At 33.0% G+C, this 18,003-nt stretch overlaps 1 protein-coding gene across 1 annotated transcript in view; it reads left to right on the forward strand.

The window, feature by feature from the left end:
- Positions 1-18,003, forward strand: part of ADGRL2 (adhesion G protein-coupled receptor L2) — a 181,168-nt gene that overhangs the window by 107,127 nt on the left and 56,038 nt on the right. Inside the window, 1 exon segment of the mRNA XM_036026340.1 lies at positions 17,060-17,169. Within this exon segment, the coding sequence (XP_035882233.1) occupies positions 17,060-17,169 (110 nt within the window).

Below are 18,003 nucleotides of genomic sequence, written 5' to 3' on the forward strand. Positions count from 1 at the left end.
GCTTCCCTCTTTTAATGAGTATTGTATCAAATAGACCATACAAAACTACCTGTGTTTGTAGGGCACAGGCCATAGCAGGTGAACAAACATAAGCACCTGTGACATAGTAGGTGCATACTTTATGTACCCCAAACATCAGTAATAAGAAACAAATTTTAACCATCTGTTGTAGAGGAAAAGCAAAACCACAGAAAGGACACTATAAAATTGTTAGATAAAGAATCATAGATAATGGACTAAAAATATAAGGAAAATTTTATAAAGAATGTCAAGCAATTAAATTTTTAAAACATTAAGTTTCTGAATTTTGTTTCTTATGGTATTAGTAGGTTTTTTAAGATATTTGTTTTGATTTTATTTTTTTTCTAAGTAAGTATTCACTTTGGAATCTGACTTTTTCCTTATAATGTTTCAATATTTCCCTTAAAGTAGAACCCCTAAATTTTAAGCTTTAGACTTTGAAAAATTGAATCTGCTTCTACCTGTTTTATTTATAATGTGATAGTTTGAGGAAATTGGCACATGATTCCACTGACATTCATAGGTTGATATGTGCATTTCAGGACATTTCATTATGCCTTTTTAGTATTATTTCATTGTGTCTCCTTTGTATTTCAAAAATTTGGGGTTTGGGAGAAGAAAGATGAAAAATTTTAAAATTTAACTAATATAATTTATTAAGGGGCATTAAGTAGATAAGATAATAAAATATTCAATGAAATGTTTGAGATAGAAAATACATTTTTACAGTTTATATTAAAGAAATGCTTGATTTAAACTTTTCATATTGTACTATAACTAGATGAAAGGGGTTTTATGTTAAATAAGGTGTAAACATATTTTTAAGAAATTACACTAATGGGCTTTGCTTTTATACTTTTCTCTCACTCTCTGCATTCACCATTTTTGGAAGTTTCACCTTTACCCCCCATTCCCATGGTAACGTCTTTGTGTAGAAAACTATTAATTTTAAGTTCTTTTTTTTGTTTTTCAGTAATTATTTTAGTGGATTTCTAAAAGATCCATAATCAAAAAACCTTTTAGTGTGCCTCAGAGGTTTTTTTTTCTTATTACTCTTTGAATTTGCCAAAACAATCTAACTAGAGGAGGCAAGAGAGTGTATGCTGATTTTTCTAGGCCATTTTATAATCTGGTATTTTTTTTATATATTAAATTATCTTATGATCGTCCTAAGATGTTCTCATCATTAAATTTATGGAACGCTGTATATATAATTGAAAAAATGTTTTTATAAGTAACTTTTGAAATCTAATTATGGGTTGTTATGTGAATGAGAATATACCTTTTAAAATGTATATAAAAACATATGTTAGAGAGATAGATAATGGTAATTGCAAATACATTATCTGATAAGTGGATGTAGGACCTTTATGTGTGCCTCACCATTTATTTCATCTCTTGACGAGTAGACCTTTATTAAGCTGTGATGATTACGGAATACGAAATGTAACCAAGATTATTTTTATTCAAATATAACTTAAATATTCATCAAAGAGAAGTTATGCTTGAGACTGACAGAGACTATTAACATCAAAAAATATAATTAACTGCATTGGGTATCATGAAGCAGAGTTAGTCAAATAGCCGAGAGGTCTAATTGCTCTAGAGTTAGAGAAGCAATGGTTTTATTTTATGCTGTAGCTGTGGAATTAATAGTAATGTGGTTTCCTATGTGGGCCAATTAAAAGCTGCCTGTTAAGGTTCATTGCTCTATAGGAAACCCATTGAATATCACTTAGTAAACAGGATTGACATGTCAGTGCGTACAGGAAGATAAAATACAGTAAAAATCATGAAAATGAAAAGTACAATAGTATTAAAAATGGTTTTGAAAACAGTTCTCATTAAACTCTACTGTTACAGTGTTGTGTGCTGGATAATTCCCCCTCAGGATCAGCCACTCGCTGTCTCTGCCCCAGCTGCCCAGGGCACTGCCTGCTGATGGGCTCAGTCAGGGTGGGAGGGACCTTATCTTATACTCTGCTTACCAGAGGCAGCCCTCATCAGATGCCAGAGTACAAAGGCTTGGCCCCATCATCCTTTGCCTCATTTTGGGAACTGAAGGGCTTTCCCAACTCCAGAGCCCCCTCCATGAGGAGTTTTTGGGCCTTTGTTGCAGCCACACCGGGCCTCTCACTGTACCCACTCCTGCTTCCTTGGCATTCAGTGGTAGTTCTGAATGCACTGGGAGCCTCTCAGACATGTCTGCCTCAGCCAGATCCCACCCACTGCCTGTGTTTCCCGACCTAAGAAAGGGAGTACTATTGCATATAAAAAGGAGAACTGTCAGTGGTATGGGTCACTACATACATTTCAGGAATCTGGCAATTAAACATTTTAAAAAATATGACAAATTCGTTTTAAAGCAAAAAAGAAATGCTCGATTCAGGTCGAAAATGGCATTTTCCACTCTGAAGTTTATCTTCATGTGGTCCTTCTTTTTTAATAAAGATAATATTCTGACTTTGAGGCTTTATTAAGCTTTTTGCTATATATAAAGAAAGCACTGCCTTGCTCAGGCTATAGAAATTTAAAAGTGGGCAGACGTTCTAATGGCATTTTGACATTAATGAGGTTGCTGAAATGGAATAGTTGAAGGGTCAAAGATAAGAGCAGTAGCAAGCTCTAGCGTGTCTTTTTCTTCATAATGACATATCAAATATAGTTAATAAATTTACTGTGATTTCTAACATAAAATAAGTAATTACATGTGTGAGTGTAGTACTTGAAGTATGAGAATGCATTTGCAAATAAAAATAATTCTAAGACTTTCTAGCTATAAAATATGTAACTTCAAATACATTTTAGTAAATTATAACAATCTTGATTTAGCTGTAACTTTTGTAAGACATGTAAATCTTAAAATAGCTTAATAGATTTTAATGTGTATAATATAATAAATATGCAATATGCATTGTGCCTTTAATCTGCAATGATAAAGATGTTTTCCTAGCTATGCATTATTTAATATGCTTACCCTGTTTATATCTGTGGCCTAAGAGTGCACATTAGCTTACAGAAGAGCAGGGTTGCTGCTCCACAGCACACAGCTCTGCACTCCCAAGCCTGCACATGGCATGAGTGGTGTTTAAAGCTTTTGAGGCTAACATTTTATAGGTCATAGTGAAGGGAACCTTTCAGACAAGTTACTGATGTGAAGCTAATTCTGTAGGAATATAATATGGAATCGAAGCTTTCTGCTTTCGTTGTAATTTTTAAAAACTTACACAAACCACATAAATCAGAAAAGTTTTAATTTGGTTTATATCTTACGGTTATGGAACTGAAAATTACTTATCTTTTACTCACTGGTTTATACTACCAAGTGACATTGAGTTGTATAATGTATAAGATAATGTGCCAGATACTCTAAACTTACTTATGAATGACCAGTAAGAATGTTTTCAAGTCTATACACTGACATTTATGGACTTAAATTTTAAATAAGGCACAGCATCATGCACTGCACATGGTTCGGAGGTTCTTAAAACAGGCACTAACCGGTCCAAGATATTATAATCGGAGGAGGAAGGTGAGGTATATGCAGGAACAATGATGTCAAATCTCTTGATATAGCACAACGAAATTCCAAAAACTGATGAAGGGAAGCAATGAGCAGTGGCCTATTGTGCGAAAATATACTTCATGTTGAGGAAATACTGAGCATAGGTCTGATTAAGAGAGTTTCAACATCCATCCCCTCCCTCTCAAATTTTCTGTTGCTTGTAGCATCTCACCAGCTTTCTTCTTCCTCCACAGCATTGTGAATTTTCTTTTTGCAGTTAGGCTAAGGAGGAAAGGATTTTTCAAAGATTTCTTTTCTATTTCTCAAAATTGTGGAATGAATCTATAAAATTTGTTAAAAATTGATTTTAACTCTATGAGTTTATTTTAACTCTATCAATATGGAAGATAACACTAGTGTTTAATGCCCTTTATATTAACTCTGAAGCAATATGGAGTCCACTCCTTTTATAAGCAGAGAATAGTAATACATAATGTTATATTCATTTGTTCATTTATTTTTTCTGCATAGGTATTGTTCAGATGTAGTATATTTAGGGTAGTACTGTGCTTTTCAAAACTAGATATTTCTACACATAAGATATGTCTTGTATTACTGATAATGTCTTATGTTACTGTTTCTAGTGCCAGAATATATATAAAATTATCGTTCCCTTTCCCCCTCTTTCCCTATCATCTGTCTGCTTTTAGATAATTTCTTGCCTTTGTGACACTGATGCAGCAAGAAGACACTTCCCTTGATCTGCGTGTGTGTGTGTGTGTGTGTTTCTTTTTTTAAAGAGCACTTTAAGTAATATGCTGTGGACTGAATGCTTATGAGAAGGTGTTCAGTTATCGAGAATGCTATCAGCAGTGCCTTGTTGCTTTCTTATCAGCTACTTCCTGCTGTCAGCTTGGCACTTATTTCAATAGAAAAGGATTTGCATCAAATGTAATGCCTTATTATATACAGCTGACATGGGGTTTTTAATTGTGCAAACACATGAGACTCCTGCAGTGATAGTCAATTTGATAAAAGGATTAGATTATGAATATTTTGTCATGATTAAAGATTAGTTCTGATTTATCAGAAGTAAGCCAGTGAAATTTGCCATATATTTATCAGTCAGGTGAGACTCCATTAATTTTGAGAGTGTGTGATCCACAAAGTATTCACCTCTTTATAAGTCTCTGATGGATTTGATTATTTGTATTCAAATTGTGGGTATTAAGGATTGTTTTCAGCCTTCCACACCTGCTCTACTAAGAGTGTCCCAAGAGTCTGTTGATCCAGATTTTTGCCTTTGTTTTTCACCTCTTATCTTACAGAAGAGTTAGGTAAACATCTATACAAAGTTTGTGCAGTTTGTATTAGGGAAATGGCAACTGGTATGTACAAGGGGATATTTTGAATTGTTCCTTCAATGGTAAAATCTTAGTAAAATATAGAATAATGAGAAATCCAATTTAGAAAATACTAATGAGAGAGTAATTTTTGCTGTAAACAGGACTAGGAATTCCAGTGGATTTAAAAGAAACCTAATGATATCTAACTGGAGAGGTAAAAAGGAGGGTCCTAGAAAGGACTTAGTGCATTGTAGGGTATCTCATTCACCAGCACTCTGGGGTGTTTGGAAAAGAATAGAAAGAGAAAAGGAGTTTACAGCTTAATTCTAAACATCAAAAATACTTGGTGAGTTAAATAACAATTAAAATGGAAAATAGAAGTGAAGATGCCTGAGAGCACAATATAATTGCCAAAATAATTATACATGTAATATATAAGTACATAAATATATAAAATGTACATCTACAGTTGCTGCCATGGAGAAAGGAGAGAAAGATCAATTCAGGTTTGGATATTTAGGGGAGACTTTAATACTGTTTGCCCAGCACAGCATATGTGTTGGCTTTCTCTGTGTCTGCTTCCTCCTTAGCTGGGCTTCCTACAAATGTGTGTGCTTCCCTCACAGCCAAGTATGTATCTGGGAGCTGTTACTCAAATGCTTGTGTACAGGGTACCACTGTGAGCTGGAAAACAGTGCGTCCTCAGACTATTAGCCTAGTGTCCTAGCCTCTGAAAATGTTCCACCTCAGAGACTTAATGTCCTTCAAATGGTCTGTGTATTAAGAAAGATGTAGTTCAAGAAGTGTACACAGACATTAATTTCCATGAGAATTTAGTTCCGATATAATTTTCTAGGTTAGAAAAAACAATGCAAGGAAACCATAAAGAACTGTTTTCATGGTGCACAAAGTTAAAACTAGATAATTAAATGAAAAAGACTTCCAGAATGCTTACATAGCACTTTGTTTTCAGATTGAGTTTTCACTTTGAGCCTTTGGAGAAATATTTACATATTTCTCTGCCCTTGATATGAATTTGTTAGTTCAAGTCATATTAAAATGTTGCTCTTATATTTGCATCTCCTTTTACCAAGGCATTCCTATACATTCATTTACAAACCGCACCACATTTTTTACTACCAGAATATTTTATAAGTTGTAGGAGGAGAATAAAATACTTTAAAATTTCTAAGAAAAATGTATTGATCTGAAAAATGTTTGATGAGGAAATAGTAGTACTAAAGGTTGTGAGAGATTTTATACAAAAATAATTCACTTTGAGTAAAGAAAAGAATAGCAAGCTTATTTGCCTCTTGTTAAAAAAAATAAGCACTTACAGAATGCAATCATTTTAATAAAAAGTGAAAATTTCCTGAGTCAATTAAATACTTTAATGAAAAGTTATACTTTGTCTAAAATTTTGTATAGGTAAAAATTTTTAAATGTTATACTATCAAAAGTCTTAATGATTTTGTTTCTGTGCATTCAGGAAGTTCTGCAAACATTTGTTGCTGTGCTGTAATCAAAGTGAGGTCTGTAAAAGTGGAAATTATATTAGCTGTCAATTAGACCAGAAATTTGCTTCGTTCATATGCAGAGATTTATAATACTGACAAATGACACCCCATCAAACATCTCAGGAGGCAGAAAAATATTTATGGCATAATTTTTCTGTTCATCAAAGCTATATCCAAACCAAGGGAATGAGTAATCTTTAAGGTGAATTTAAAATATTAGCAACAAACATCTAATTTACTCAGTTTGTCCTCTAAAATTCCTTTTAGTAGGTTGTTTTTGCATTATTTCAAACTCTAATCTTCTGAGCGGGTAATTAACGGACCAGAAAAGCCATTTGTGGAAAAGAAGAGCCATAAGGGTGAAAATATTTCTTCACCAAATGATCTTTAAGAAGTAAATAATTACAAAAGGAAAAGATGTGGGATGACCAATTTAAATCTGAGGATAATTAGCAGGAATAGAGAATGAAAATCAAAATGCTTGGCATGTACAACAATTCTCATATCATAACAAGACTAATTAAATATTTAGAAACCAAAAATCCCCTCACAATTTGAAGAAAAATAACCCATGTAAAAGGGTCTGTAACTTTGCAGATAATTAGCAAGGGTTAGAGGAAGGAAAAAACATCACAGATTGGCTCCAAGACTCTGCAAGGTCATGTTTTATTACGCTATGTCTTTTATATGGTCTAGTAACAAGTTTCTTGCTAATTTAATCTAACTAGGGCATCCCATAATGATTTCCCATTTCCCTTGCTAACAATGTGATAGTTTCCGCAAGTGCAAACTATAGTAGGTTAACATTTTTAAAAAGCATTGCTCTTAGTTGATACACGTCACAATAATTTCTTTAAGTTATTAAAAGCAGAGTTCTTGAAAATTTGGACACAAGTGATATTTTTAAAGTAGTTCAGTATTTTATAGTTTGATCTCTGTGTAAATTATTATTTTTTTCCTTTCAGCAAGCAGTTAGACATGATAACCCTGTGCATGAAACTTCGTCTCAGTGATGTGCTTTGTAAATAAATACTTATTATTTTGCTAATAAAAGCAAGCACACTTATGTTGAATGCGCATTTCTACAAAGAAGAAATTTTGTACTGGATTGATAAGGCTCTGAGTGAGTCAAGTGTAATTTGCATTAAGCTGACACTGTGGTCTGGTAAAAACTGCAAGGAATTCCAGACTTTTCTAAAACACAGAAAGTTGCCTTTAGTAGATCAGCATGGCCATTTAAAGTGCTTGATTTGGTAATTAATGTGGGATTTTTGAAGTTATTTTTTAAGTTTCTGTGGTGCACATTTAGCTACAAATATTACAGTATGCACACTCTGGTTATTACTCCTGACACAATATTTTACTCCCACACAGATGATTAAGGGAGGTGTCACTTTTACGTTATTCCTGTTTTCAGCGTACTGAAAAACAGAATGACAGTCTTCTAGGCATGATCTTAAACTTTTGTTAATGTGCTGTATGCATTACCTGATGCTTATTTATTTGGCTTTCTATTTCTTTTACATACTAGACACTTTCGGTCATATGGGTTTATGTTTATATATTGATAGCACAGAAAGATATTTGGTGCTTTTTGCTTATAGTTAATTAAATAATAAATTGGCCTTTTTCTGTGCCTTATAAAAATAGTTGCAAAAACTTAAACAGGATTATGTTTGAAATTTTGGAAAATAATAGTATATAGAAAACTAAAACAATGGAAATTATGCTGTTTACTTTTCTAAATTATGTACCCATCATACATGCACTGATACACAGGCATATATTCCTAGAGATATTGGTAGTAAATTTATTTCAGTCATTCAGCTTTATTTCAATGGTTTTAAAATTCTTTAAATAACGCAGTATTCTTAATGCTTACAAAGTACAATATCCTAACATACTTCCAGAATTAAATAACTTTATGATGAATAGAAATCTTCTAGAATACACAAATTATCAAATAATGAGATCACAGTTATATGACAAATGGGAACATTACTACAGAACACCTCTTTTTTACCATATTAATTACACACCATTTAGCTTCCTAATGTTATGTTTACCTTGCAGTTAGTTAAGCTCACAAATCATCATTAATAAATATTTATAGAAAGCAGGAACCACTTTCCTTAGCTTTAAGAAGAGTAGTTTAGATTATAGAAAAGCATCTCAATATACAATAAAAAATAAAAGGATCAGTTTAATATTCAACTCAATTTCTCTCTTTAACCCGTGAGGATGATTGCTACCTGTGTCTTCATATCCCCACAGTATATTTGATTACTTTGCTTGAGCAAATTATTTGGATTGGAACTTACCTTTCATGTTTTAAGATTGTCTGCTATGTGTATGAAACTTTACTCTAAATTTAGGCTTACAAAGAAAGGAGCTTTGGTGCCTGTAGTACTATGTTCCTTGCTTATTCAGAATTGTTAATGTATGAAGAAGTGGTTTGGAAGCCAAAGGGTACTTTTTCTCCTTGCTCCTGAAGCAGACGTATCTCCCAGGTATTATTTGGGTTGGCCAAAAATTTCTTCAGTTTTTTTTTTCCTGTATGATGGCTCTACTAGTGCTTAGTGTCTAACTCCATTTGAAACAATTTTTGTTAGATTGAATTGTGACAGAAGTCATATATCAGTGTGCATTTTTTAAAAAGTATCAAAATTGGTGAATTTTTGTGTAGTCATTTTAATATTGAAGATGGAAGAAAGTACACATTCAGCATACTATGCTTTATTATTTCAAGAAAGGTATAAAAACTGAAATGCAAAAAAAAAAAAGATCTGTGCAGTGTATGGAGAAGGTGTTGTGACTGATCAAATGTGTCAAAAGTGGTTTGTGAAGCTTCGTACTGGAGATTTCTCTCTGGATGATGCTCCACAGTCAGGTAGACCAGTTGAAATTGATCGCAATCAAATGGAGACATTAATTGAGAACAATCAATGATATAATACACAGGAGATAGTGACATACTCAGATCAACAATATCCAAATCAACAAAGTTATTGGTGAAAATTAAAAATGTGTCTTTTATGGAAAAAAACTAAACAGATATTTTTGGCCAACATATAATATATTACTGGCTTTCATGATACTAGGCTACGTCCAAATTGACAGAATTCTCTGAAATCAAGTACAGCTGATTGAAGCAGATCGGGATGTCTAGTTTTATTTTCTACTGAGTGCTTATTTACCAGCAGAAATAAGTTAAATGTGTATTATTATCTTATTTATTTATAAAATATTACTGCATTCCTGTTACATATCAAGCATATAATCACCTCTGATAAGAATTTGTCAACTGCCAGTGGTTTTTTTTTCTGTCTTTTTCTGTTTTACTCTCTGTGGTGATGTTTCTCAATGTTTTTTAACTTGTGTACCTGAACAGAATAAAATTTACTTAATGATGTATAATATTTTTATCACTTGAAGCTCAAGGATGAATATTATTTCTATTTCATTAGTAAGAATGGATTTATAGTGCAGTAATTCAACTGTATATTTAGAAGATATGTTCATTTAGAAGATATGATTCCCCGTGTGGGTATGGTTTAAACTCTTCCAAGGTATTCCGATAAATGTCCTGCTTATTTTTGACATTTTGGAAAAGGGTATCATTACATGATACCTTGGTACCTTGAAAACATTAATTTCGTCTCCAAAATGTGAGCAGTTTTAACCAAGACAGAAGGTAACTCAGGAAAGAAACAGACCTCTTACTGGTAGTATTTTATAATTGAATTTTTAAAATAACAGTTGCCACTGAAACTGAAATTGTTGAGGCAGTCTTCACTGAACATACAGACTTGGGAAAGAACTGAATTAATTCTAGAGGATAACTCCAAATTTCAGCAAACATTAATTTTTAGTTTCTGTCGTGATATAGTGAGGTTTTCTGTTGAATACTGGAGTATTTGTTCAAGTCTATAGATTTTGAATTTTTAATCTTCCTTAGAACTGTAGTGAATAATGGCCCCTGGCAGGAGATAATGAAATTTTCTTAATTTATATTTTCAAGCAGAAGAGTAAGTTGAAAATGGCACCCTATGGCCTGGAGACATAGCTCTAGTGCACGTTTAGGGGAGATGCAGTAATAATGCAGTGGCATCGAGACCAGGAATGATGGGACAGTGAAGAAGTAATTTAAGGAAGAAAAGAGAATGTACCAAAGCTTTATTGTAGCATATCTAATGATCTGCTGAAGATTCCCAATGGTTTTTGGAGCATGACTGGAGAAACTAATGTTATCTTGCCAAAACAGAAGCCCCTGCTTAATCAGCAGAACAGGACCATTGATTAAAACACCTCTCACAATAGATTACACATGGAATCTCATCTCCATACTTTGCACTTGGTAAAGTGTAATAATGAGCATAAGATAATCAAAAGAAGAGTAAAAGCAATTTGTTGGGCATTATACAATTCAAGATTAGAGTTGGAAAGGAAACAAATTTGCATGAATAGTTTGGCCTGGTTTTAAAGCTGTACACAGGAAATCGTGCACAGCAGAGGGACTAGGGAAGAATAAACTTCTACCTCTTTAAGGTTTGCAAATCTACGTCCATCTTATACAAGGGAGTAGTTATTGTTAATGATTTTCTTGTGTGTTTGGTAGTTCATATTTGTTGAGGGATTATGCAAAGAGTTTGCCTGCATGATCCTGTTTATTAACAACAAATTTCTAGGGTAGGCATTATGTTTTACAGATGAAAGAGCTAAGGTTGAAAGTTTTAATACATTGCTTATGGACACACAGTTAAGTAAGCAGTCCAGCTGTAAATTTCTGATTCTAAAGCCCCTGCTTTTAAAAACTAATCTTCCCAATTAGCAAGTGGTTTTGCTTCCAGACAGTTAAATATTATACTGTATTGTTGATTTTTGTACAGTTTATTCACAGATTATAATAAGTAACGTGTGCATGGTACCTCTCACAGTTTTAAAAAATTGAGGAAAGCAGGATATTGATAGTTTGTTTGCATTACTATTTCATTAATAGTGGAGCACTATTATTCCAAAATAAAAAAAAGATGTTTCTTTAAAATACTATAGTGCTGTTATTCTGTGCATGACAATTTCTAAGGAAATGCCATATACAAGTATGTAAATTAATGGCGTTACACATTTATAAAATGCCTTTCATCAATTACACATTTTCTTGGCAACATTTATCTTAATTTCCAAAAATATCATGGCTGCCTTCAGATTTATATTGAAACCTGAGAGCATTGATTACATCCCAAAGATAAAATATACTGTTTCAATAATTTTAACTTTTTACCATCTCCTAATTTTGATGGTTGAAAGATTCATTAGATACTCCTTGAAGTATTTTTTCTTACATTACTGTGTACAGATCTGAACAGATGACTTTAAATGTTATATTGTAAATTTTGCTAATTAGCAAATACATTGCTATATCCAGGTACATAGGAAGTAAATTAGTAAACTCTCAATCTCCAGAATTACTTGGTTTTATTTTCTTCAAGTTTTGAGGTGTACATTTGGCTTCATTATGAGAAATTCATTATTTTAATTTAAAGTAGAAAGACTTATGGAAATGACTTTTAAAATAATTTTTAAAACAGTCTTTTTGCTCCATTTAAAGCAGCTTTATGGTCTATGAAGCAGGCCTTAGATTTTCTTTGTTGGAGTTGATGGGTTTATGACTAAAATGTAAGATATGACTATTACTGTCAGAAATACTACTTTTATTCTGGCATTTGAACTTGATAATGTTACAAAGCATCTATTAATTGGATTTAATTTAGTTACATACGGAATTCTCTGAATGAGTATTGTATTCTGTGTATATTTTTGATTAGTAAGAAGATTAGAGGAAAAAATATTTATTGTCATATGACAAGTTGAAATCTAAAATAATGTGTAGAAATTATATATAGGTGATATTTTTTGAAAGTTCTTTTAACTCAGTGTGAAATAATGATTAGCCTTTTGTCTATGCGTGCCAACTTTTGGAAATTTTTGGAAGGTCATTAGAATATTAAGAATGATTAAATGCTTAGAATTTGAGACTGAACACCTATGTACTTTTACATTGATTTACTAGGTGTTAAATCATACATTATGCCCTGAAGTTGCTTGGACATTATTTCCAAGGACTGCCTTTATGCCTCTTGAATTCTTTCTTAAAAACAATCATATTATTTCTTCCTATAGTTGAGCCTTTTTGTCTAAATTTATTTGAATAAATAAGTCAAAGGCCGAATATAAAAAACTTTGTAATGACTACAGTAAATCTTTTTGTTTGTTTGTTTGTTTATTGTTATTATGGATGGTCTCCCAGGGAACACAGTTTATTTTTTACACATTGTCAAAAAATGTTTATTTCCAGGCTTATTTGGTGTTAGGAATTTCCATTGGCTTACAAATTTTTAGTAAAAGGTTAGATTTTCCCTGTGTTGTTAAAAATGGGCTTGCATGTGATATATGCATGTTCCTAGAAATTGTACTTATATAGACTACCCACATTTGGGAATTTATAAATAACTAACCTGTTCTCTCAAAATTTGAGAAACTAAGACCCTTGATTCCTATGATGAAAATAGCAAAGGCAGTCATTTTAATATTGTAAACTCTATTGTGTACTTGCTTCATAAATCATATTCATCACTTAATGATTTTCTGTTTCACTTGTATTTTTATAAAGATGTATAGAACAAAAAGCATGAATTTCCATACCTTTTTATTCTTTATAAAGTAGCGAAACCTTTCTCTAACCCAGTGGTTTTTATTCATCAGAATCACCCGCGGAGCTGATTAAAACACAGATTGCTGGCTATGGCCTTCCAATCTCAGTCTGATTGTCTTGAGTGGGGCCTGGAAATGCATTTCTCCTCAGTTCCCAGTTGATGCTGGTGCTGCTGCTCTGAGGACCGCATTTTTTGAGAGTCGGGGCTATCCTAACTCATCTGTCCATCTTTACAAATACGAAGTAAAATATAATCAATTTTTTAAAAAGTTGAAGTGTGTAAAATATGTCTAGAATGCATTTTCTTTATGATGAACTGTAGTTATATTTCCTTCAAGTTGTACTCAGAGGTCCACCTATTTAAAAAATCCACTTTCTTCTCTTCTGCCTTGTTCTCCTTCATACTCATTTTTATTTAACATTTGATAAAAGTAGAATTTTAACATAATTCACATGGTATTACTAAAATATACTGATACTTTCATTGTTAGTACAACCATACCAGCATGGGATGGGAGAGAGAAAATAATGCCAGGAACAATGTCCAGGGCTAAGAATCCAAAGGGATGAATGTCTTTCTGTTCTTGGCTTAGTTGTGTCTGTTCAGAGCAGTTGGTGGGAATTTACTTCGCTTCTGTGGCTAGCTTGCTTCCTCTTTACCAATCATCTTAAGTTTTAGTGGTTTACAATTTTACAGTCTTACCAGCAGTGAGTTGGATAAGAAGTTTTTAGTTGTTTTTATATATATATATATTAACAGCTCATCTTAGATATTTCCTTTCCCTTGTGTCCCATACTTACTGTATTTGGAAACTTAAGGATACCTGCTTCATTCATAATTGAATGTACATAGTCTGTATTTTTGTTTCCATCATTTGGTTCTCTAAAAGCTTTGGTTTTCTTTGCCATGAATCAAGATACTGTTATATAAATCTGATGCTCTTATATTTGTGCATTCTACTTCTTGCCGATCCTTTAACACTTTAGCCCCTGAGTATCTTCCCCCCTCAAGATTAATTTTCTGGATTTATGATATATAAACGGAACATTTTTGACATCTAGAGAGGCCACAAATTCTAGAAATATACATAATTATACTTGCAGGAACTCCATTAATTCTCCTTACCTTTAATTGTACTTAGGAATATAGCCCAAGAATTAGCATCATTTGCTGTCTTAAAGTGAATGTTTTGTACAGTGTGATTATTAATTATGGTCATTGCTTTTGACACTTATTTGAACCTGTAATTTTGGTATGACAACTAATGCAAACACCATAAAAAGTAAATTTGAGCAATTGCTTTTCATTTAAATGGTGATGGTCTTTAAAAATACATCCATATATATATAATGGGGGCAATAATACTTTATCCTTTGTATACTTCTTGGAAACATGCTGTGCACATTGAGAAATGTAGAAGAAAGTTTAAATTCCATATTAAAATCATATTTATTTTTCTGATCTTCTACTGGTAAAAATTAGGTAACCTTCATTTCCTTTATTTTTGAAAAACCATATAAATTCCTAGATCCTTTGGGCTACATACCTCCTCCTTCACCTTGGTCCACAGTCCTTCACGCTCTTCCGTGCAGTCCAACCTCAAGTACAGTTCCCCCTTTCTCCCACCTATTCTTGGTTTAATGGTGTGGGAGGAGGCTTCTGTGGGAAAGGGGGATGGTGATGATGTATATGAAAAGGTCACTAACAAGTAGAAGAACTTTTAGGGGATTTTATCATGAATATCTTTTTTTAAAAGATTTTATGTATTTACTTTTTAGAGAGGGGAGGGAGGGAGGGGAGAGAGAGAGAGAGAGAGAGAGAGAGACAGAGACAGACAGACACATCAATGTGCGGTTGCTGGGGGGTCATAGCCTGCAACCCAGGTAAGTACCCTAACTGGGAATCGAACCTGCGGCACCTTGGTTGGCAGCCCACGCTCAATCCACTGAGCTATGCCCAGCCAGGGCTAATGAATATCTTTTAGATATGTTTTAAAACCATATGTTTAAAAACCAGTTGCAGCATGGCAGAGTCAACATTCTTGAGTGGTTATAAAATGCATATTGAGGGAGTATATAAAAAGCATATCTTACATGAATGTGGATTACTATTTTTTTTGAAAGGTGTGAAGGTGATGTGAAGGGAGGATCCTTATAGGTGTAAATGCAAAGAAGAAAATAAAAGAACTTTAGTTTTTCACGGGGACCAGGTTAGTGGTTGAGGGTTCCTGGGAGATCAAGAAACTTTAAAAAAGTGATGAACTCTCTTTTGCTATAAAATTTAACAAAGGAGAAAATAAAACATTAGTTGAAACATTAGATACTATTGGGAAATCTTAAATCCATCTGTTCTGTTGTTTAAAATTTTAGGATATAAAATTGGTTCTGTGTGACTCATTTACACTAAATAATTCATTTACAGTAAACTGACAGCCATTGGCATATTTCCTCAAGTGATTGAACCAATTCATGAAAAACACAGACTAATAAGAGTAAAACATGATGTTGTATAAGAATGTGACAGAGCACCATTTATATCATCCGTGCTCTTGGAAATTATTTTGTATGGTATGTTTCTTAAAAATAAGGCATAGAGTATTACAGATTAATTATGATAAAACTTATCATAAGTTTAGTATTTGCACCAGCAATATTTGTTATCATTTATTTAACATTTAAGACCTTTGTTCATAATATACCTTGATCTATGAAATGTACCTTTTTGATTCTGTAGAAGTTTTCAGGTCTTGCTGCTCTTTAAAGAAGAGTTAGCCTGGCTTGAGTTGAAATGGCTCCAGGGTGCCTGACTTACCATACCTGCCCCCCTCTGACACAGCTCTCCCTCCACCGTCCTTTAGTTATGGTAATTGCTGTGCTTGAAGCCAGGCTGCTTTTTCATTCCTCACAATGTTAAAGTCCCGTTATTTGGGGCACTATATAATGCCTGGTGTTCAAATTGGTAAATAAATTTTATTATAATGCTCTTGTTCTGCTTGCTTTGCCTTCTTAATTTATATAGTATTGGAAAATACCATAAAAGCCTGTATGTAATATTAATTTTAAAGGCTAGTTCTTGCCTTGACAAAACTTATAAAAAAAAAGATCATTTGGATAAAATCGTGGAACTAAAATATCATCTTACCTGGAGCTCGAACTTAATTCTAATAATTTTGATAGTTTACTGACAACATAAAAATAAGAAAGTATTTCCAATAGTAATCAATAGGATATTCTAGACACCATGTTAATGACATTCTTTTCAATGTTACATTTCAGGGAATCTTAGTTTAGAAGAACCGGTGTTCATAGTTCTGCCATATTAATAGTATAAGCACATTGATCTATAAAAACAAAAAAGATAAAAACAGTGTTTAAACAGTCAGTATGTATTGGGCACTGTGCTAAACACTTTAAATGTGTTTTGTCATTTATGGAAGCCATAAATGGAGAGTGCTGTGGTGTGTGAGATCAAGAGTATAGATAGAAAGTGCCTGTGATAGAAAACGTAACACAAAACTGGGTTTAGAGGATAAACTTAAAAACCTGTCTCCTCCTCTGTTTTAATATGTTGTCCAAACTTACTTTAAGCTATTAATTTGTGTTTGTGTGTTTCTGTTCCATCATAGTACCATTTTAATTCTTAGATATGGGGAGTATCTTGGTATTTTTTCAGTACATGTTTAATATGTTAAAATTACAAGTAAAACATAGTCGAATAATAGAGAAATATTAGCTATTTTCTTTTCACTTGGAGTTAAAATTTAGTGTGACCCACATTACAGAAATATCACAACACAAAGAAGATACGACTTTTGTAACTAATAATGATATCAGTCAGATTTTTTTTGTTTCATGGTGCTAGTTACTTGAAAAATAAACAGTCCTCAATTATTATTTTTTTGTAAAAATATTCAAATAAATTATCATGTCACACAGTTGGATTTGTTTTATTTTCCAGGTGCAACAATCGAACACAGTGTATAGTAGTTACTGGGTCAGATGTATTTCCTGATCCATGTCCTGGAACATACAAATATCTTGAAGTCCAGTATGAATGTGTTCCTTACAGTAAGTATGAAATTTGTATTTTTCAATTTCTCCAGCATTCCTCGTTGATGCTGAAAGACCACACATGTGAAAGAAGCATATGTTTATGGCCTACAAAACCATTATGCATGCAGAGCACTAACAGACTCTGGCCTCCAATTAGCTTCATGAAGTGTGGAAGGAAGCCATAGTGTGATGCTGGCCAAGTGTCTGTCTGTGTTCTTAAGTGTTTGGCTTTTAAGGCTAGTGTTTTTCCAGAAAACAAACTTGAATTAGCTATTCAATAAGGCAGATAGAAATCTGTACTTTTGCCCAATACCAGTTGCTGACAAATTGGTTTGGCTCATGGTTTTGTAAAGAAGGAACTGACTTTGGTTTTAATCGTGAGCTACTTGAATGGCTACCTGCTGTCGTGGTAACTTCAGTGCCTGGGAAAAGCTACCGTTGCAGTAACTGAGGCAAGTGCTCTCTTTTTTGTTCCATTGTCCTTAAGGGAGCATTTCTTTGCCATATGCACTGATGAAATCTTAACCCTGAATAAAAAAAGAGATACAACAAAACCTTATACATATTTCTATTTTTAATTTGACCTAACATTCATTTTTGGTGGGGTCCATGAAGGGATATTTAAAATTCAATTGGAGATTTCATGAGTAGGCTTCAGCTAACGTTCTAATTCTGTATAATTTTCCTCTGAGCTTCAGAATTCACACTTCTAAATTGTATTCTGTACTTTCATTGTACATTTTATACAACTAAAAAGTTTCAGTACATTACCTAATTTTCATAAAATGTATATGTCACCTTAATTCCTAAGCATGTGAATGAAAACTTCATTAGCAGTTTTACTGATTT

Source organism: Phyllostomus discolor, chromosome 5 (assembly GCF_004126475.2).
Source record: "Phyllostomus discolor isolate MPI-MPIP mPhyDis1 chromosome 5, mPhyDis1.pri.v3, whole genome shotgun sequence".
Classification (NCBI taxonomy): domain Eukaryota; kingdom Metazoa; phylum Chordata; class Mammalia; order Chiroptera; family Phyllostomidae; genus Phyllostomus; species Phyllostomus discolor.